Source organism: Entelurus aequoreus, linkage group LG02 (genome assembly GCF_033978785.1).
Source record: "Entelurus aequoreus isolate RoL-2023_Sb linkage group LG02, RoL_Eaeq_v1.1, whole genome shotgun sequence".
Classification (NCBI taxonomy): domain Eukaryota; kingdom Metazoa; phylum Chordata; class Actinopteri; order Syngnathiformes; family Syngnathidae; genus Entelurus; species Entelurus aequoreus.
In genome coordinates this window covers 61,656,201-61,678,435 of record NC_084732.1, presented here as the reverse complement: position 1 = coordinate 61,678,435, position 22,235 = coordinate 61,656,201, and the positions used below count along the sequence as shown (strand labels likewise).

General features: G+C 39.6%; 1 protein-coding gene across 1 annotated transcript; it reads left to right on the top strand.

Moving 5' to 3' along the window:
* The first annotated feature begins 8,805 nt into the window (after positions 1-8,805).
* Positions 8,806-17,898, top strand: LOC133636894 (gamma-aminobutyric acid receptor-associated protein-like 2). Its single transcript, XM_062030445.1, has 4 exons — positions 8,806-9,019; positions 13,616-13,671; positions 13,761-13,933; positions 17,458-17,898. Exons 1-4 carry the CDS (start codon positions 8,986-8,988, stop codon positions 17,546-17,548), a joined length of 354 nt encoding a protein of 117 aa, XP_061886429.1. The 5' UTR covers positions 8,806-8,985; the 3' UTR covers positions 17,549-17,898.
* The last annotated feature ends 4,337 nt before the right edge of the window (positions 17,899-22,235 follow it).

Below are 22,235 nucleotides of genomic sequence, written 5' to 3'. Positions count from 1 at the left end.
AAGGATTACTTTTCTCTTTGTTGTAAGATAGTGGTTTAAATTATTACAGTGGTACACGTCGCTTCTACTGGAGATGATTCCCCAGTGGAAGTGTCTTGCCTAAAGCTTCCACATTAACCCACTATTTACTTCTCACAACTTTAATATGGAGTGATAGCCTAATGGTGATTTCTCCCACACACTCTGACGTTCATGCATACTTTTCAGTGTTATGATATTCGGAAATTTTCAATGTTTCATACATGTAGCGCTCCGATACCCTCCAGGTTATTGTTTTTTACGGACAAAAATTAAGTTTTTTTTTTTTTTTTTCTGAATAGACCATTTTAGGTCTGTGTTGGACGCCGTCGTCCTCAGGATATTAGTTCACGGATATTTAAAAATTTATTGTGGGACTCCGACACCCTCCAGTATGTTTGTTTATGGTTCACGGATATTCTGGGACTCCGACACCCTTCAGTATTTTGGCCTCTTCAGTTTTTATCTTAATTCAGTTTTTATTTTAAATTTTAATACTCACGGACTTCGGACTCCGACACCCCTCTAATTATTTGGCCTATTTACCTGTTAGAGCCTAGGATTTACAGGGTTTGTAATAGTTCACGGATATTTCAAATTGTATTGTGGGACTCCGACACCCTAGACGTTTCTTTCTCTGTCAATTGAAACGTACTCACTGCTCTCTGCGTTCCTTCCTCTTGTCCTCGGATTTCCGTCAATTTTTCAAATTCCAGCCCGAAATGAAGAAAACAGTTCCTCAATCAGGAGTTGGTGGCCATTCCTCTGGTTTCACTCACTCCAGCTGGAATCATCAAAACGTATTGGATCCGGCTCGAAGGACCAATTAGATGTCAGGTTCAAACACTGATGACATCTATTAAAAAAGACAAAAGGCAAGGAATCAAACAGAGACAGAATTAAATTTGGACTCAATATTGAGGAGACACATGGCCACTGTACTTTCTGCACAGTCCTGCACCACGCTCTGACGAAGAAGGTTTTCGTCTTCTCTTTTATTTAGATGTTCAATGTTTACGCAACAACACATTTCTCAACAGGATTGGGTAGTATGTAAACAGTCCTTGTTTTCGGTCACATGAGAAGACAAAAGAAGAAGATCCCTCGGTCCTGGGCTTGTCGTAGATTCAGCTTTGGCAGGTTTTTGAGGACAATGGATGACCCCTCCCGTCTGTTTCTATCGTACACAGCGGAATCTTCCAAGCGTTTGGCTTGGTGCAGCAGAGTCAGCTTCTTGTCTGTTCATTGGGAACTCAGAATGGAAAGTTTTTTGATAATTTAAATACAATTTTTCTGACATTTAGTTTCCTACCTCTGCCAGGCTTGTTTTGTACCTTGTGGCTGTCTTTGAATTTCTTGATGATGTTCTTCACTCCAGTTCTTGACACTTGGAAATGCTGTGGTAACTTTGTTCTTGTGTGCAAATAAAAATAATGGAAGCATCCAAAATGAAAGTAGGGGGCGGGGCTAATAATTATGTCCTCAATTGTGTATGTACTGTGTAGGTATTATATATATGTATATAAGGTTGAAAAGGATTTGCAAATCATTGTGTTCTGTTTTTATTTACGATTTACACAACGTGCCAACTTCACTGGTTTTGGGTTTTGTTTATGTACATATATGCATATATGTATATGTACAGTACAAGCCAAAAGTTTGCACACACCTTCTCATTCAATGCATTTTCTTTATTTTCATGACTATTTCAATCATCAATCAATGTTTATTTATATAGCCCTAAATCACAAGTGTCTCAAAGGGCTGTACAAGCCACAACGACATCCTCGGTACGGAGCCCACATACGGGCAAGGAAAAACTCACCCCAGTGGGACGTCGGTGAATGACTATGAGAAACCTTGGAGAGGACCGTGTGACTCAAACGAGAGAGTTGGGTCGAAGATAATACCCAGATTCTTTACCGAGTCGCCTTGTGTAATTGTTTGGTTGTCAAATGTTAAGGTGGTATTATTAAATAGATGTTGGTGTCTAGCAGGACCGATAATCAGCATTTCCGTTTTCTTAGCGTTGAGTTGCAAAAAGTTAGCGGACATCCATTGTTTAATTTCATTAAGACACGCCTCCAGCTGACTACAATCCGGCGTGTTGGTCAGCTTTAGGGGCATGTAGAGTTGAGTGTCATCAGCATAACAGTGAAAGCTAACACCGTACTTGCGTATGATGTCACCCAGCGGCAGCATGTAAATACTAAAGAGTGCAGGGCCAAGAACCGAACCCTGGGGAACTCCGCACGTTACCTTGACATAGTCCGAGGTCACATTGTTATGGGAGACGCACTGCATCCTGTCAGTAAGATAAGAGTTAAACCAAGACAAGGCTAAGTCTGACATACCAATACGTGTTTTGATACGCTCTAATAAAATATTATGATCGACGGTATCGAAAGCGGCGCTAAGATCAAGAAGCAGCAACATAGATGACGCATCAGAATCCATCGTTAGCAATAGATCATTAGTCATTTTTGCGAGGGCTGTCTCCGTAGAGTGATTTGCCCTGAAACCGGATTGAAAAGGTTCACAGAGATTGTTAGTCACTAAGTGTTCATTTAGCTGCTGTGCAACAATTTTTTCGAGAATTTTGGAAATAAACGGAAGGTGGGAGACCGGTCGGTAGTTTACCATGAGGTCAGGATCGAGGTTAGGTCTTTTGAGCAGAGGATGAATAACCGCTTTTTTGAATGCTAGGGGAACAGTGCCGGAGGAAAGTGATAAGTTTATAATATTTAACACTGATGGACCTAATAATACAAACAGTTCCTTGATAAGTTTCCCAGGAAGTGGGTCAAGTAAACATGTTGTTTGTTTTATCCCACTTACACGCTGTAATAATTCCTATAATGTTATTTCATCAAAAATAGAGAGACTATTTTGGAGGGCAGTGTCCGTCGTATATACAGTCGTATTTGTGTTAATAGAACCCAGTTGTAGCTGGGATGCGTTGTCTTTAATCTCCTTTCTAATGAGTTCAATTTTCTTATTAAAGAAATTCATAAAATCATCTGCCGAGTGGGTGGAGCTACTGGGAGGAGTCCCTTGTTGGGTTAGCGATGCTACTGTACTAAACAGAAATTTAGGATCGTTTTTGTTGAGGCGGATGACATTTGAGTAGTATTTAGCTTTAGCTAAGGTAAGCATGCGTTTATAAGTTATTAAACTATCACTCCATGCTTGATGGAAAACCTCAAGTTTAGTCGCGCGCCATTTGCGTTCCAGTTTTCTACATGATAATTTATGAGCTCTAATTTTTTCTGTAAACCATGGGGTGCGCCTTTTAGGGGCCCTTTTTTGCTTTAGCGGTGCTACTATCAATAATTTCGCGCAAGGCATCGTCAAAGTTGTTAGTGAGGTTATCAATAGAGCCGACATAATTTGGGAATGGTGCCATTACCGAAGGCAGTAGGTCAGCAAGAGTCATCGTTGTGGCAGCATTAATGTTGCGGCCGCTATAGCAGTTATTATTATTATTAGCTTGTTGACAATGAGTCAAAACTTCAAATTTTATAAGGTAATGATCGGACATTACTTTAGTATATGGAAGTATCATAACTTTGGAGGTGGTGACACCCCTGACAAGCACTAGATCTATTGTATTACCGTTGCGATGCGTGGGTTCATGTATTATTTGTGTAAGACCACAGCTATCAATTATGGTTTGGAGCGCCACGCACTGAGGGTCCGATGGGGTATTCATATGGATATTAAAGTCCCCCATTATGATTATATTGTCGGCATACGTCACTAGATCAGCAACGAACTCTGAGAATTCACTGATAAAGTCCGAATAGGGCCCAGGGGGGCGATAGATAACAGCCAGGTCGAGAGGTAGCGGTGTGACAGACCTCATAGTAAGCACCTCAAACGATTTATATTTATTATTTAGGTTAGGGGTAAGGTTGAAATTTTCATTGTATATTAGTGCGACACCCACTCCCCTTTTAAGAGGACGGGCAACATGCGCATTCGTATAGTTAGGAGGAGATGCCTCATTGAGCGCAAAAAATTTGTCTGGTTTGAGCCAGGTTTCGCTAAGACCAATGACGTTAAGATTGTTGTCTCTAATGACCTCATTAACTAATAACGCCTTGGGAGACATTGATCTTATGTTTAAAAAGCCCATATTATAGGTATTGGGCTGTTTTGACGAGTTTTTGTTAAGATTATCCTTAGTGGCAATATTAACAATGTTGCGTTTATTATGCGTAGTGCACTTTAAATAGTTTCGACCATATCTAGGAATTGATATGACGGGAATTTTCCGATTGTTTGCTTGGTGCTGCAATAGACTGGACATATCATAATTTGCCACCTCAGTAGAATGCATGTCCACCTCTGACACAGACACAACAGAAAAAACATTATGTGAATTGTGTATTATTCTAAGAGAATTGCTATGCGTACATGGATTATCCAGCCTGGCGCTGGCTAGTTCTAGCTTAACTGACTCCTCACCCGGACTAACAGACATTGTAATTGCCTGTGACCGGGCTTGCTCTAGTGTAGTCAGTCAAGTGAGACTTAAATAGTAGTCTATCTTTCTAGGCAGGATGATGGCGCCTTCCTGGTTAGGGTGAAGGCCGTCTCTCATCAGCAAGCCTGGTTTGCCCCAGAAAGAGGGCCAGTTATCAATAAACGTTAGTCCCTGTTGCCTACAGGAGCTAGGCAGCCACTTGTTAAGCGAGACTAATCTGCTATATCTCTCATCATTGCCTCTCGAAGGCAGGGGGCCAGAGACAATTACTCGATGCCTGGACATCTTTCTGGCGAGATCACAAGTCCTGGCTATGTTTCTCTTTGTAATCTCTGACTGTCTCATTCTAGTGTCATTGGAGCCAACGTGTACAACTATATTCACATAATTAGTGGTGCGATTAGCCTGTCGTACGTGTTTACTAGGCCTGTTGCGAGTTAGCTCCCTAAGATTAGCTTCAATGTCAGGTGCTCTGGCCCCGGGGATACACTTTACTGTGGCTGGTTTGCTAAGCTTTATGTTTCGGGTGATGGAGTCCCCTATGACTAAGGTGTGGTGCCCGGTAGAGTGGGGTGTAGGACTAGCTAAAGAGCTAAATCTATTATGCGTCTCAACCGGTACACCGTAGCTTGTAGGCCGCTTAGGACTGCTACAAGCTGGGCTAGTTAGCTCGCTACAGCTAACGCTAGCAGATGTGTCCGCAACATCTAAAGTTACGACATTACTCTGCTCTAACTGGCGGACACGGCCCTCTAGCAGAGCCAACCTCTCCGTGAGTATGGTGCAAGACGCGCAGGAAGCCATTACTCAGTGTTTTCTGTCACCGAGTGAAGTTCCTGCTGTCCTCAGGGAAGTGGACGCGGTCTGCGGGAGTAGCTTCCTACTTACCTTCTGACCGGCGCTGCCTTTCTCCGCGCTAGCTTAGCAGCTAGCTAGCTGAGGAAAGGGTGGTGGGACAGAGATCGGGTGATTTGCAAGTTAAATAGTACCACTAAATATGTTTGAGAAGTGATAAAGAAAGCTGTAGAACAATTAAAAGCACACAGATAGAGCGATACTTAGCCTTTTTCGCAACAGCGAACAGACGGCGAGCAGTCACGCAGGGTCTAAATTTAAATTGTAGATTATCACTGAAGGGATCAAAACTTTGAATGAGTTATGTACTTAACAAAAAAGGTGAAATAAATTATAGTTTCTTCAAAATAGCCACCCTTTGCTCTGATTACTGCTTTGCACACTCTTGGCATTTTCTCGATGAGCTTCAAGAGGTAGTCACCTGAAATGTTTTTTTCATTTCACAGGTGTGCCTTATCAGGGTTGATTAGTGGAATTTCTTGCTTTATAAATGAAGTTGGAACCATCAGTTGTGTTGTAAATGAGAAGGTGTGTCCAAACTTTTGGCCTGTACTGTATATGTATATATGTATATACAAACCCTGTTTCCAAATGAGTTGGGAAACTGTGTTAGATGTAAATATAAACGGAATACAATGATTTGCAAATCATTTTCAACCCATATTCAATTCAATGCACTACAAAGACAAGATATTTGATGTTCAAACTCATAGACTTAATTTTTTTTTTGCAAATAATAATTAACTTAGAATTTCATGGCTGCCACAGGTGCCAAAGTAGTTGGGAAGGGGCATGTTCACCACTGTGTTACATGGCCTTTCCTTTTAACAACACTCAGTAAACATTTGGGAACTGAGGAGACACATTTTTTAAGCTTCTCAGGTGGCATTATTTCCCATTCTTGCTTGATGTACAGCTTAAGTTGTTCAACAGTCCGGGGGTCTCCGTTGTGGTATTTTAGGCTTCATAATGTGCCAAACATTTTCAATGGGAGACAGGTCTGGACTACAGGCAGGCCAGTCTAGTACCTGCACTCTTTTACTCTGAAGCCACGTTGATGTAACACGTGGCTTGCCCTTGTCTTGCTGAAATAAGCAGGGGCGTCCATGGTAACGTTGCTTGGATGGCAACATATGTTGCTCCAAAACCTGTAGGTACCTTTCAGCATTAATGGCGCCTTCACAGATGTGTAAGTTACCCATATCTTGGGCACTAATACACCCCCCATACCATCACACATGCTGGCTTTTCAACTTTGCGCCTATAACAATCCGGATGGTTCTTTTCCTCTTTGGTGCAGATAACCGACAAAATAACCTGGTCCCTACACACCGGAGCTCTTGTAAAAAGAGCTCAGCAGCGCATGCACTTTTTGCGTCGGATGAAAAGAGCACAGCTCCCTCCCCCCATTCTCACAAAATTCTACAGAGGCACTATAGAGAGCCTGCTGACCAACAGTATCTCTGTCTGGACTGGAGCCTGCAATGCCTCAGACTGGAAGTCTCTGCAGAGAGTGGTGAGGACGGCGGAAAAGATCATCAGGACTCCTTTTCCTCCTATACAAGAGATCGCAAAAAGACGCTGCCTGACCAGGGCTCAGAAAATCTGCAAAGACTCCTCCCACCCCCACCAAGGACTGTTTTCACTGCTGGACTCTAGAAAGAGGTTCCGCAGCCTCCGAAGCAGAACCTCCAGGTTCTGTAACAGCTTCTTCCCTCAGGCCGTAAGACTCTTGAACGCATCATAATTAAATTATCCCCTCAACTCCCCCCAAAATGGATTAACTCGCTGGAATAAAAAAGACAATATAACATACATCCATAAACGTGGACGCATGTGAAAAAGTGCAATATATTTATCTGTACAGTAACCTATTTAATTATTTATACATGCACCTTATTGCTTTTTTATCCTGTACTACCATGAGCTTATGTAACAAAATGTTGTTCTTATGTGTACTGTAAAGTTCAAATTTGAATGACAATAAAAAGGAAGTCTAAGTCTAAGTCTAAGTCTCTAAGTCTAAGATGTAGCGACCAACTGTAGTTACTGACAGTGGGTTTCTGAAGTGTTCCTGAGCCCATGTGGTGATATCCTTTACACACTGATGTCGCTTGTTGATGCAGTACAGCCTGAGGGATCGAAGGTCACGGGCTTAGCTGCTTACGTGCAGTGATTTCTCCAGATTCTCTGAACACTTTGATGCTATTACGGACCGTAGATGGTGAAATCCCTAAATTCCTTTGCAATAGCTGGTTGAGAAAGGTTTTTCTTAAACTGTTCAACAATTTGCTCACGCATTTGTTGACAAAGTGGTGACCCTCGCCCCATCCTTGTTTGTGAATGACTGAGCATTTCATGGAATCTACTTTTATACCCAATCATGGCACCCACCTGTTCCCAATTTGCCTGTTCACCTGTGGGATGTTCCAAATAAGTGTTTGATGAGCATTCCTCAACTTTATCAGTATTTATTGCCACCTTTCCCAACTTCTTTGTCACGTGTTGCTGGCATCAAATTCTAAAGTTAATGAATATTTGCAAAAAAAAAAAAGTTTATCAGTTTGAATATCAAATATGTTGTCTTTGTAGCATATTCAACTGAATATGGGTTGAAAATGATTTGCAAATCATTGTATTCCGTTTATATTTACATCTAACACAATTTCCCAACTCATATGGAAACAAGGTTTGTACGTATATATATGTATGTATGTATATGTATATATGTATGTATATATATGTTAATATGTATGTATATACATATATATATATGATTATATATGTATATATATATATATATGTGTGTGTGTGTATATATATATATATATATATATATATATATATATATATATATATATATATATATATATATATATATATATATATATATATATATATATATATATATATATATATATATATATATGCATATATATATGGATGTATATATATGCATATATATGTATATATATATATGGATATATATGCATGTATATATATATATATATATATATATATATATATATATATATATATATATATATATATATATATATATATATATATATATATATATATATATATATATATGATAATTTAACAATTTAATGTAAGAATTATTTTTAGTAAGAACGTCAGGGAGTTTACCAAGAAGGAATGATGACGTCAGTGCACGGTTTAAAACACTTTACAAGTAGTAGGGAGTTTCTTGCCTAGTGCATTTTGTGTTAAAACATAATTTACTACAATAAATGTATTTAATGTGTTTATTGAATAATATTTATATGTAATTATTGAAAATATAGATCGTTTATTCAATGATCAGGTAACCAAAGAGACAGTAGTTGCCATTTACTTACAGCTTGCCCCCCTCAAATAAGGCACAATGAAAGAAACCGTTGGCAAAGCGGCTCCCTATTGGCTGACATGAAGGGGCGGAGCTTGCTTGTTGTTTTGCTGAAGTGTTGACTATAAAGAGCCGATTAGCTGTGGTGCGTCTGTTTTAACTGCTGAAACTGAAATAATATTCGCCCAAGAGCAAGATTTCACTCCTTAAATTGACCTTGAGTGACGCTTACAATCAACCACACCCAGCTAAAAAGATCCAGGAAACGGCAAAGATGAAATGGATGTTCAAAGAGGATCATTCCTTGGGTAAGTGAGAAGGGGGTGTTATTATTGTTATTATCACGACAAATATGTTATCGAAACAGTCATGCAGGTAAATTGTTGAAATTAAACCCTTCCAGTGTGTACAAATGGGACGCCATTTGAAATGAAAATAGGCCAGGCGATAACAATGGCCTGTCGTGCTAGCGTCTGTATCTTAAAAGCCCTATAATGGCTGTAGCTAGTCCTAATGCACTAAATAATGCATACACAAAGCTGTTATGGCGATGATGACGCTATGGCCTACAATATTGGTATAGGATGATGCATCGTGTCTTACAATATTTATTTTAACGACGTCACACGTCTAAAAGCATTCTGTGCTATGCGCTGGGAAAATGGTGTTCAACTGTTTAGTTACCGATCAGGCAAATCAAATGTGCTGCTTTGTCTATTCGGCCTGTAGCGAAGCCTGTGTACTGCTACCAGGAAGTGAAATGTGTTTTGTCAGAGAAAGAGGCCTTCTGTGGTGGCCTTTACAATTTCTGTTTTATGTCTTTTTTTTTCCCTTGGCTAGTTTGCTCTGACAATTGACAAAAACATCAAAGATGTTGTTCATCAAAGAGGCGATGTAATGTAGGTCAGCATATGCTAAGGTAGCTGAACCTCCACAGTTGAGCTTTGTTCTTTCAAATGACAAAGCACATTAGTACAATATATAAAAGTATTCTCATTAAGCCCATTTTATGGCTAAAATGTTGAACAAATTACATGTAAAGCTGTTACTTAAACATTTAGACGAGAGTTGGGCTGGGCGATATGGACGAAAAAGTATATCTCGATATATTTTTACTTAAATTCGATATTCGATATATATCTCGATATATTTCGGTGAAAGTACATATAAAGATATACATTTTTGAGCGATATTCACTGAAATTGAAGTGAATGACTACTGTACTGTAAACAGTCAGTGGCACTTTTATTAACCCACTTAGTCAAGAGGGGTATTAACCAGCACAGAAAAGAAACTGTTTAAGTAGTACAGAATTACATAACATAAATGAAATAAAAAAATATTATTTCTACATAAAATAAATAAAACAGCTGTGCAAATAATACAAAATGTATCAAACTCAGATTAAAAAAAATACATTTGCAGGCAGGCACTTTGTGATTTCCCTTCCTGGTTCGATGACCCGCCCTATCTTGCCTCTGATTGGCCTGCCCCCAACCAAGCGTGACTCATCATAGTAAACAACCAACCAATCATGGATGTTCTTATAGTGCAAACACCTCTTGGAAGGAGGAAGGGGAGGGGTTTAGTAGCCCATGGAGGGGGAGAGGGGGAGAACAGGAATACAACAAATAAGCGGCATTTGGTCATTTTAACGTGAAATAAATTATATCGATATTACGATATTTTCTTAATTAATATCTTGTTGAAAAATATGTCGATATATCTTACAAACTCGATATATCGTCCAGCTCTAGACGAGAGGCAGGACTTTAAGCTCTTTTGAAAGCCAACAACTAATGTTTCATCCCCAGCAGCCTAAGTTGTACTAATAGAGAGTAACGAGAGTTTGAATAAACTTAAAATAGGGATTTTTTGTTGTTTTTTGTTGTTGTTATTTTTCAGAAATGTGTGAGTTCATAATAACTAGTTTTGTGGTTTGAATGGGAAAACACTATGGGGTCAAATATTGAGTCCTTACTAGAGATCGACCTATATGTGTTTTTAGGCCGATACCGATGATTAGTAGTCGATGAGGTCGAGAGCAGATATTAATTTGCAATAAAAGTTGGGTAAACAAGAATAGTGTACGTCAGTAAACAGCTGAACAAGACTTTAAGTGTTGGTGTTCATTTCCATTTTTTTGGAAACGTCAGACCAGTAGCGACATAACTTGTTATGCCGCGCTAATGTTGTGGTTAATTTAGCAGCATAAAACATCGAGGGATATCACAATCACCTTTAGTACATGTGTTTAAGGAAGCATCAACATTTGCATTTCAAAATATGGGAAATCTGCAAAAAATTGGTAAAACTATGGGATTTTTCTACATCACAATAACTTGCAAGCTAATCACTTTTATAGCAGTTCATGGATGTTAACACATTGTAACGTTTCCTTGTGAGGAACCCTAAAATCTTGGTTGTTTGGTTTGTAAGTCAAAGTTTATTTCGAACATGCATACAGTTTCAATATGATCATCACATATTTTACATATTTTCATTTCTCTTTACATCATGTCCAAAAATAGTTTGGGAAGAAGCAAAGCTTATTTAATCCTGCCCCTGTTCTACTTGATATCAATTACTAACACATATGTGCACTTCCAATTCTCAATTTGTAACACAATTATTTACATAAAAAATTTAGCGATATAAGATGAATGGATGGATTTCTAAATGGTATGATTGATGTAAAGTATAGGATTTCTATATATGGCAAACATTTAAATGTAACTAATTCCAGGATCATTCATGTAGCTTATAGGTGAGATATTGTTCAAGGTGGCTGATAACTTCATCAAAGTTACACAGCAGCTCAGCTTAGCAGGAAAGAGCACTGGTTATTACTACTAGCTTACTTTCTACCTATCCCAATTTTTTAAATACTAAATACTGGTATCATATGTGTTTATATTGTATCTGCTGATGTATTTTTGTTGTAGTTGTACTCTCTTCAGAATATTTTGTTAATTGAATGTATTATTAAAATATGTGTAACATGAATTTTCAATAATCAAACAATTAAAAAAAAAATCTGATTAATCAGTTTTACATTTTGATTAATCACAATTATTCACATTCAATTACTTGCTTGCATAATTAAAATTCACTTTAAAAAAGACCCCGATTTTTTGACACGTGCTATTTCATTGTCATAATGTCATACGTTAACATTTTTAAAATGTTTTTCTTGAATGCATGTCATTTAATTACTAACAATATTATATGAAGTCCCGCTGGGATGTATTTTGAAGCGAAACTTGCCAGCAAGCCCACTATCTTTGCACTGACTTATGCAAGGACTGATCCTCTGCAGTAAAGTAGCATGTACGGGATAAAAATAAAATGGTGTAATTAATCTGTTTTTATGCACGGTTAATAAGATTGACATCCATCTCAAATGTTTATCATTTACATGGATTTATTTACAACATGGAATAGATTGCTACAAAAACAAGTGATAAATTACAAAAACAAAGACCCAACTCAATTAGACCATAAAGTTTATTAATCTGTGATTTAATTATTCTTTTTCTAACTCTTTACTGCGAAACAAACAACACAACGTCAACAAAACATTACATAAAAATATAAATTGAAAAGTGCAAAACAAAAAGAAAAGCAGTATCCATTTCCTCTTCTTTAGTGGAGATTACAATTGGGAAACACAAAGTGCCTTAACTTTTGTTTCCAGCTGCTCATGTTCCTCACCTCTCCAGCACGTAGTCGGTAATTCAGCAACTTTCTCTCACTCTTGTTCATCTCCCTCCCTCCTGTTTGTGTGCTCACGACTGTGCTGTGTGTGTGTGTAAAGCCTCCTGCTTTCGTCTGTTCAGTGTGGACGCATGCAGAGCCATGCAGTTTGACCAATCACGTGCGACTTTAACATAAAAAAGACGATAAAAACCGGATTGAGAGGCAGTTTATGCACTTCAAAGAACCAGCTCGTTCCAAAACTACCTACCACTGGATCATGGATCACAATATTATAAACAACCATTTGTATTTATGTCATATTCATTGTGGAAACTCATAATAATGTGTACCAGAGGTCTTCAATAGGTTGTCCGTGACCCCCAGGTGTCTGCAGAGTTACTGCAGGGGCAACATGACATTTTTGGTTGATTTGACTCTTTTAAAATATATATTTTTTTTACATTTCACCTGGCAATTTTTGCACAAATTTAAATGTCGTTGTGGGGGGAGGTGTAGTCAGCGCTGCCTGTAGGAGCAAAAGTCACCGCCGCTGTCCAGGGTGCTGAGGACAAGCACCATCGGGCAGGGGTGGGGCATGTGCTGACGGCGAGACACAGCTGGCAGGTGATTAGATTTCACAAGTGGTACGTGTTAATCTAATCATCTGTTGTCTTTAACAGCAAGCGGCCGGGAGCAGAGAGAGAGAGAGGATACGGACGTGACTGAAAAGTCACGTTCTGGGAGAGAAATCTGTTGTTGGAAGAAAACATTATCATTAAAACCTTGTTGAACCTGCACGCTTGGCTCTTGTGCCGTGTCTTCAGTGGAACTGCTAAGAAGCGACTTCCACAGTCGTTAAATACACATGAACATTAATCCAACACACTGTAGTGTCATTTCCGATAGGCACTGTACCCTTCAGTTTAAAATTAAAACATGAATAATATATATAATAAATAATAATTAATTATTATTGTACTCCTGTTAGCATTTAAGATGGCTAGCAATTAGCACTGTAGTTGCCAGCTAGCAATTAGCGATGATAGCTACGAGCTAGCAATATTCTGTGCTAGCTATTAACTGTATGTAATCATAGCCCTCCCTTCAATAAATGTCCTATTTTGTCTAATTATTTGTTTTATGGAGCAAACGTTAATGTTATAAATGCCTTCCAATTGAAACACATTTTGCTTGATGTCTTGTAGAACATCGATTTATAGAATCGGCCAAAATCCGCAACAAGTACCCTGACAGGGTCCCGGTGAGTAAAATCCATCACCTGCGGTGGAAACAAAAACGACCTTATTTCTGATTGTGCTGCTACTGTGTGTTTTGGGTTGTGTGTGTTAGGTGATTGTTGAGAAAGTCTCCGGATCTCAGATAGTGGACATCGACAAGAGGAAGTACCTGGTTCCCTCTGACATCACGGTGGCCCAGTTCATGTGGATCATCAGGAAACGCATTCAACTGCCCTCAGAAAAGGCCATCTTCCTGTTTGTGGACAAGACAGTCCCACAGTCCAGGTCAGAACAGGATATGTGATAGATCTACTCGATAGATCAGGGGTGGGCAATTAATTTTTACCGGGGGCCGCATGAGCAACCCGAGCACTGCTGGAGGGCCACACCGACAATATTTCAATTAAATTTTGCTCAAATTATTTTTGATATACAGTAAGATAAATAATAATAATAATAATATTTTCATTTAACCTAACTTATCTTTATACAAAAGCAGATGGCTTTTGATGGTTTTATTTTTTAACACTTTCTTACACAACACTTCCTGATGTATATTACAATGCAAAAATTTAGATTTCTGTCACTTTATACTGCATCCTCTTTGTTGTGAACGTAGCACGCCTGTAAGGTGATTGGCGAAGATGAAGGAAGCGTTGCTGTTGCGGAAATGAGGAGTGAGGATAGACGTGCGTGTGGAAAGAACGAGATAAGTTGAGCTGTGTTAGTATAGGTTGCTCAATAAAAGTTTAAAAAGAGCGTCAGACTTGGTGTGCACTTCTTCTGGACGCTACAATTGGTGTCAGAAGTGGGATGAAATGCCTCCCAGTTCACCTTGCCATCAAACCTGGGAGTCTTCATTGAGGGCGGAATTCCCCCATGCCAAGCAGCGTGCGCTGCACCTGTAGACGCTGCCTCTCTCCTTCCTCCCTCTCTCTCCCTCCCTCTCTCTCTCACTCGCTCTCCCTCCCTTTCTCTCTCTGTCCCTCTCTCTCTTTTTGCGACGAGATCACGTCCGGGATTCAAACAAGCAGCGCAGTATGCGCAAAGTTTTACTTCTGACACCATTTATAGCATCCAGAAGAAGTGCACACCAAGTCTGACGCTCTTTTTAAACTTTTATTGAGCAACCTATACTAACACACCTCAACTTATCTTGTTCCTTCCACACGCACGTCTATCCTCACTCCTCATTTCCGCAACTAAAGAACACAACATCAACTTCAGCAGGTCGTTACACTATATTCTTTAAACACAGCAAGCTGTGTACCACAAATTAAGCACACGGCTTTACCTTTAATTTCTGTAAAGAAATACTTGGCAGTCCATGTCTTGTTGAAAACATGCCATTCGTCATCAACTTCTCTCTTTTTAGCGTCTCATCACTTGTCGCTGTGCGCCTTCACTCACAGGTTACACCCGGACATACGCACATAAATAACACTTTTCAAAATAAAAGCAGCACAGTTGTATTGCACGCACGACATAGATGTTTTTTTAACTTTATTTTGTAATTTGTGATTGCAGCTGTTCACATTCACTCACAATCGCACACGAGCATACGAATAACAAATAACGCTTTTCAAAACAAAAGCAGCATCGTTGTATAGCACACTCGACATAGATACTTTTCTAAATTTATTTTGTAATTTATGATTGGCCTCACGCGGGCCGGACAGGGAAGTACAAAGGGCTGGATGCGGCCCGCGGGCCGCAGAATGCCCAGGTCTGCGATAGATAGTAACTTGGGCCGAGCAAGGTTTGTTTGAAATATTGCAGGTCATATTTTAAGGGGAACTTCACTTTATTGGGAATTTTTCCTGTCGTTCACAATCGTTATGATTTTTTTTTAATGCATTCTAAATATTAAATCAACGGAAATAAAAGTTTGCGTACAGCAGAGCCTATGGGAGCTCCACTATTACGCCCATAAAATCTGATAAATAACCATTCAAAAAATGCCAACAATATTCAATTTATATTTCGTGACTTGAATATTAACCAAGTATTAGTGATATTGTTCTTTTAAATGATACATGATAAATGGTTTGTACTTGTATAGCGCTTTTCTACCTTCAAGGTACTCAAAGCGCTTTGACAGTATTTCCACATTTACCCATTCACACACACATTCACACACTGATGGCGGGAGCTGCCATGCAAGGCGCTACCAGCAGCCATCAGGAGCAAGGGTGAAGTGTCTTGCCCAAGGACACAACGGACGTGACTAGGAAGGTAGAAGGTGGGGATTGAACCCCAGTAACCAGCAACACTCCGATTGCTGGCACAGCCACTCTACCAACTTCGCCACGCCGTCCCATCTTTTAAGCGCTAACACGGACAAACTATTCATAGCGGCGCCATGATTCACCTCGGTCGCCGTGATCACTTCCGTGTGTCCCTATGTTTACATCATCGAGTGCTCTGCTGCTTTATCATGCATCTCACCTGGACATGAGGCGTCCGTGTAGGTAATCCAACAAGTTGGGATACTTTTACAGCCATATAGGACCTGGAACTGCCGAGAACAACACAAAAAGCGCTCCCCCCCCCCCCCCGTTTCTTTGTGACGATCATGACACATTTTTCATCTAAATGGGAATATTTGAACATCCCAGCAGTCTGCATCCAAATGACAGCAGACCTTGCACAGTAAGTGATGTTTTTTTTATGTTTGTTGGCTCTCATAATATCTGCAGTGAGCAGAAATCGGTGATGAAAAAAAAAAAGCAAAATTAATGTGCTGCGTATGCTTAAAATTATCAAAATACGTAAATATTAACTGTTTTTGTAAATGTGCCCGTGAACTACATTACATATATACTTACATCATGTGCTCAGTGGCCTAGTGGTTAGTGTCTGCCCTGAGATCGGTAGGTTGTGAGTTCAAACCCCGGTCGAGTCATACCAAAGACTATAAAAATGGGACCCATTACCTCCCTGCTTGGCACTAATCATCAAGGGTTGGAATTGGGGGTTAAATCACCAAAATGATTCCCGCGAGCGGCTACCGCTGCTGCTCACTGCTCCCCTCGCCTCCCAGGGGGTGGAACAAGGGGATGGGTCAAAGGCAGAGGGTAATTTCGCCACACATAGTGTGTGTGTGTGTGTGTGTGTGTGTGACTATCAGTGGTACTACAGAAAGGGATAAGCGGTAGAAAATGGATGGATAATGGATGGATGTTTTATTAGAGGCTATATAGGCAGAATTGAAAGGCTCCTATAGGCTACATTGTAAGCGGACTTTTGATCGCATTTATTTAATATTTAGAATGCATTTAAAAAAATCCATCCGTCACCATATCTTTTATAATGATTGTGAGCGATAGGCACAATTGCAAAAAAACTTGCAGTTCCCCTTTAAACTTCCATGTCAAAATATATTAAAATATTCAAGAGTAAGACCTGTGCCGGGCGTTACATTTGCAATACATAATTTTTCCACCAGATGTCACTAAAGCACTTGAACTTAAATTACACCACTTTTTAATGGTGGAAAATTACAGAAAATCCTAAATAAATTCCAAATTAATTAGCCATTTTTTGTTTAAAGGTGTATATCTCATAAATATTCCACTCTGGTAAACGACTATTAAAATAAATAATTGACAGCCACCTGAAACATTCAAACACGAGAGGATGTACATTTCTAATCTGCATACACATTTTGCAAATCAAACTCTACTTTGTAAAATGTGTATTGAGTAGGAAAAGCAGATGTCACTGTTTGAAATAATGACATGAGGGGAAAATGAATGGAGTGTAACAGGTGCTGAAGTCATTAATCCAGTATCTGGTTCATGTTTCAGCATCACGATGGGACAGCTGTACGACAATGAGAAAGACGAAGATGGCTTTTTATACGTGGCTTACAGCGGCGAAAACACCTTCGGCGTGTAACGGAACCAAGAAGCCATGATAGTGACCCACATTACCTGCTGCCATCTAATCATAGCCCTCACGCGGCCGTGGGAAACCCCCCGTGTAAACACCACAGGATGATGGACTAACTGCTTACCAGGCTGAAGAAAACGTATCTGCTGACCCACTTCGCACTCGTTCTTTAAAGATTATTTTTAGATTTGTTCGCTTTCATTCATTTTCTCCGCTATATTGATTTGAAATACCTTCCCTACTGCTTGTATGTGTGAATGACTTCTTATTTGAAGACAATATTTATGAGAATTGTAATATTTTAATTTAAGGTAAGGTAGCTGGATGACCTAACCAATAAATATATTCAAATTAAATCCAGGTGCTTGTTCTTTTCAAGATCTTTGTGTAAGTTGATTATGTGTAGATACTGTTACGGTACAGAGGGAAGAAGACGGCACAGAATGCAGGACCTCGTTTAGCTTTATTTATTATGATATACAATATGAAATGAAGTATGTAACTAAACCAAAGAAGTATGGTGTGACTATGTGTTGTAAGTAAATTAGGATTGTTACCAGGGGATGTTGAAGGTGCGTGTTGAGTGAGAGGCGGAAGTCCAGATTGGGCAAGGCAGGCTCGAAGGTTCAGAGACAGGCAGGAGGTCAGGGCAAGAGCGAGGCGGCAAAAGTCTGTGTCCAGGCGGGAGGTCGAGATCCAAAAGGGGCAGCCAGGGAACCAGAGGGGAATTCGGGGAGACGAGACACACAGCTTGTGACGAGGAAACAGAGGAGTGCTGCTAGATGGCGACAATGGACACAAAACAAATGAACACGGAGGGGCAGAAACAGAGAGAGAGTGCGCATAGAGCTAGATAAGTCGACTTACTGTACTGGAACTGGTCGCTACGTTCTGACCCGGAACGCAGGTTTGCTCTGGCTTAAGAAGCCTGGCGTCTCATCAGCTACAGGTGTGCAGATAGCTGATTGATTGCACCGGTGCAGCTGCTGCCAGAGTGGCGCGTGCAGTTGCGCGTGCAGTTGCGCTTAGTGCAGCGCACAGATGAATGTGCATTAGAATGCGCCCGGGCCGTGACAGATACCACACCATAAAATAGAAAACACGTAAAGTCTGGAATTATATCGGCAGTTTTTATTCAGTAAAATAAACCAATGTTAAATACAGTAAACACTCACTTATCGATGGTAATTAAGTCTAGGCTTGACCGTGGTAAATGAATTTCCGCAAAGTGGGATCCAATATATATTAAATATTATTTTTCATAGCTTGTGCATACACAGTAAAACACATTTATAGTAGTCTATTCAAAAAACAAAGGTAAGTTCACCAGCTGCCTTGAAACTGCAATTAAACTCAACTTTAGTGATGTCTTTGTTTTGACTAGTAGACTCAACTAGTTAACTAATATAAGAATGTTGAGTGCAATGCAAAAGTATAGTTACCTCAACATTCTTGTATTTGTCATCGAGTAAATTTATAACTTCCAATCACTTTGTCGATTGACCAATTACAATAAGATAAAGAAATTTATGTTAATGACAGAAGTTATCAAACTTTGGTCAAGAGACATTGTTTTCTATAATAATAAATTACAGTTTCAAGTTAAAACAACGGTTTTGTACTAACAACATGTCTGATGAAGAAAATTGTAAGTATTATTTTTTTTCTTTTCCTGAATACGTCCTGCCACAAACATTTATACACCAGTGTGTATGTGGCACTGGGAGCGATAGATGGCGGATGCTGGATTTGTACAAGTGACTCTTCAAGATTCAGGATGACCGCTCTACCATCTGGGCCACACTGCCCCACAATGACAATAGACTTTTGCAACTCGGTTAGGTATTCCATTACTACTACTAAGACATTTGTGATATTTTAAGTGGACCTGATGTTGGTAAATGCCAAATGTTTGAATAGCGCTATCAGCGGAATGTTTATTTTCTTTCAAAAACATTGCACTACTTTTTCCAATATATTTATGGGCAAGTTTACCAATGTCCAAAAACTCAAGTACTTACTGTACTTCTGAATTTGAAACATATATACAGTACATCCGGAAAGTATTCACAGCATTTCACTTTTTCCACTTTTTATTATGACACAGCCTTATTCTAAAATGATAAACATAAATTTTTGTCCTCAAAATTCTACACACAATACTATATATTATAAAATGTGAAAATGTTTCATTTTCTTTAGAAATGTTTGCACATTTATTATAAATACTAAGAAATAACATGTACATAAGTATTCACTGCCTCTGCAATGAAGATCCAACGTGAGCTCAGGGGCATCCTGTTTCAACTGATCATTCTGCATGTGTTCCTCCAGCTTACTTGGGAGTCCACCTGTGCTTAAATTCAGTTGGTTGGACATGATTTGGAAAGGCACACCTGTCTATACAGTATATTAAATCCCACACTTGACAGTGCATGGCAGCGCACAAACCAAGAATGAAGTCAAAGGAATTCTCTGAAGATCTCTGAGACAGGATTGTCTTGAGGCACAAATCTGGGGAAGGGTACATAAAATATCTGCTGCCTTGAAGGTCCCAATGAGCACAGTGGCCTCCATCATCCATAAATCGAAGAAGTTTGGAACCACCAAGACTCTTCCTAGCGCTGACCCGCCGTCTACTCTGAGCATGTAGCCACCACTTACTTGTATTCCTTCTTTTAAGCTGTTACTTATTCAGTTAGGTGATTGATTAAAAAGATTGGCCGGTTTTGACTTTAGTCATGTTAACTACTACATAAAGACAAACTATGCATACACACTTTATAAAAATTTTTAAAACAGTAAAAAACTAAATAAATGAAGCTCTGCAGTGCATAAAGACATCTCACAGGTGCATTTCACAGTCTCGCCACACTCGCACACGTATACACAAACACGCACACACACACACTCACATACAGACACACCTTTTGCCTTACACTTCCCACTTCCTTTCGTTGAATGGTATCCAATCGTCACATTTACCTCACCCACAATCACATGTCTTTTTATTATTATTTTTAGTGCACACGTTAATGCCACAAGGATCTCGCAACCCGGGAATCTTTATTGTACTTTTTACAAATAGCCTCCAACCGCTGATTTTATCATACTTTTACCAAAAGCCTCCTACCCGTTGCTCTTTTAGGCGACGACCGAGGGTAGCCACATCCGACTATTTGCTTACTCGTCAGTGAAACAGCCCATCACGGTAGTCGAGACACAATGACGTGAGTTGACCACTATTTTACAAGTATTTTGAAGAGGCGGTTTAGGTCAAAAATACACTAAAAATTCACACAATATTCTATCTCTGTTGTCTTAAAACAATGTTTGACTTACAGACTTCAAGACAGACTCCTAATGCAGATTTTACAAAAGGCTCTGCTTACCTTGATTTCTGTTTTAGGCTTGGTGAGTCTGTCCAGAAGAGTGTAAGAGACGTTCAGTCCTCAACGTGTCATCCCGGACGAAGCCCCCAAATTGTTGCGCGACCAGTCTTCCTCTCAGGGAATAAAACACACTGGTCAATCCCAAATTCTATTGTATGACATATATGTTATAATGATAAATGGGTTATACTTGTATAGCGCTTTTCTACCTTCAAGGTACTCAAAGCGCTTTGACAGTATTTCCACATTCACCCATTCACACACACATTCACACACTGATGGCGGGAGCTGCCATGCAAGGCGCTAACCAGCAGCCATCAGGAGCAAGGGTGAAGTGTCTTGCCCAAGGACACAACGGACGTGACTAGGATGGTAGAAGGTGGGGATTGAACCCCAGTAACCAGCAACCCTCCGATTGCTGGCACGGCCACTCTACCAACTTCGCCACGCCGAGTAAAAGAGACCACCGAGACAGAATAGAACTTGGCCAAGTTTTACTAAAGCTTTAGGACACCAGCCCTTACAACGCTGTTAGAAAAGGTCTAAAGTAAACAAAAGAAGTCAGCTTATGTAGAGCGAAAACAGCTGTAAAAACACATTTTGTTGTAAATTACACAAATTATATTTTTATTGGGGATTATCAGTTGCCCACCTATTCTAAAGTTTATGTATCATTGTAGCGACTATCTTTTCAAACGGTGTGCAGCACTTATTTCCCCAAGTCAGTTTTGGCCTTGCACATCAATTTTCTTCTTCACTTTCTTCCTGACACAACCATTTATTCTATTATTTCAGCCCGTGATAAGTTCTCGGAGACATGAAAATGTTTGGCTGACAGTAGCTCTGCCGTTCAATCGAAACACCAGAAAGAAGCACCTCATACTGACTTGTGCCAACACTTTCATGCATCTGAATTTTTACTTGCGTACGCCATTTTCTGAATTTGAACGTTTGACCATTTTTAGTAGGAAATCGACACAACTCTACAAAAGAGAAATATGTCGATATTAAATTGTCCATGACATTTTACAGAGTACTGTTTTGTCAACATTGACCAGTAAATACACATTTGGATTAGCGGCTAAACTCATGAAAACAATGGCACTATTGCTGTCAGGATTCTCACTGACAGTTTGGTTATGTATTGGGTTTTTTTCTTTTTTTTAATTTCCTGTCAGCGCTCTTATTTTGGTTCCTTTTCCTGCATGTCTCCCTAAGCGCTTGTTTCCCTAGCCTGTACCCGATTGGCAGTCTGGCACACCTGGTGGCAATTGCCAATCAGGCTCCTATTTATACCTGCC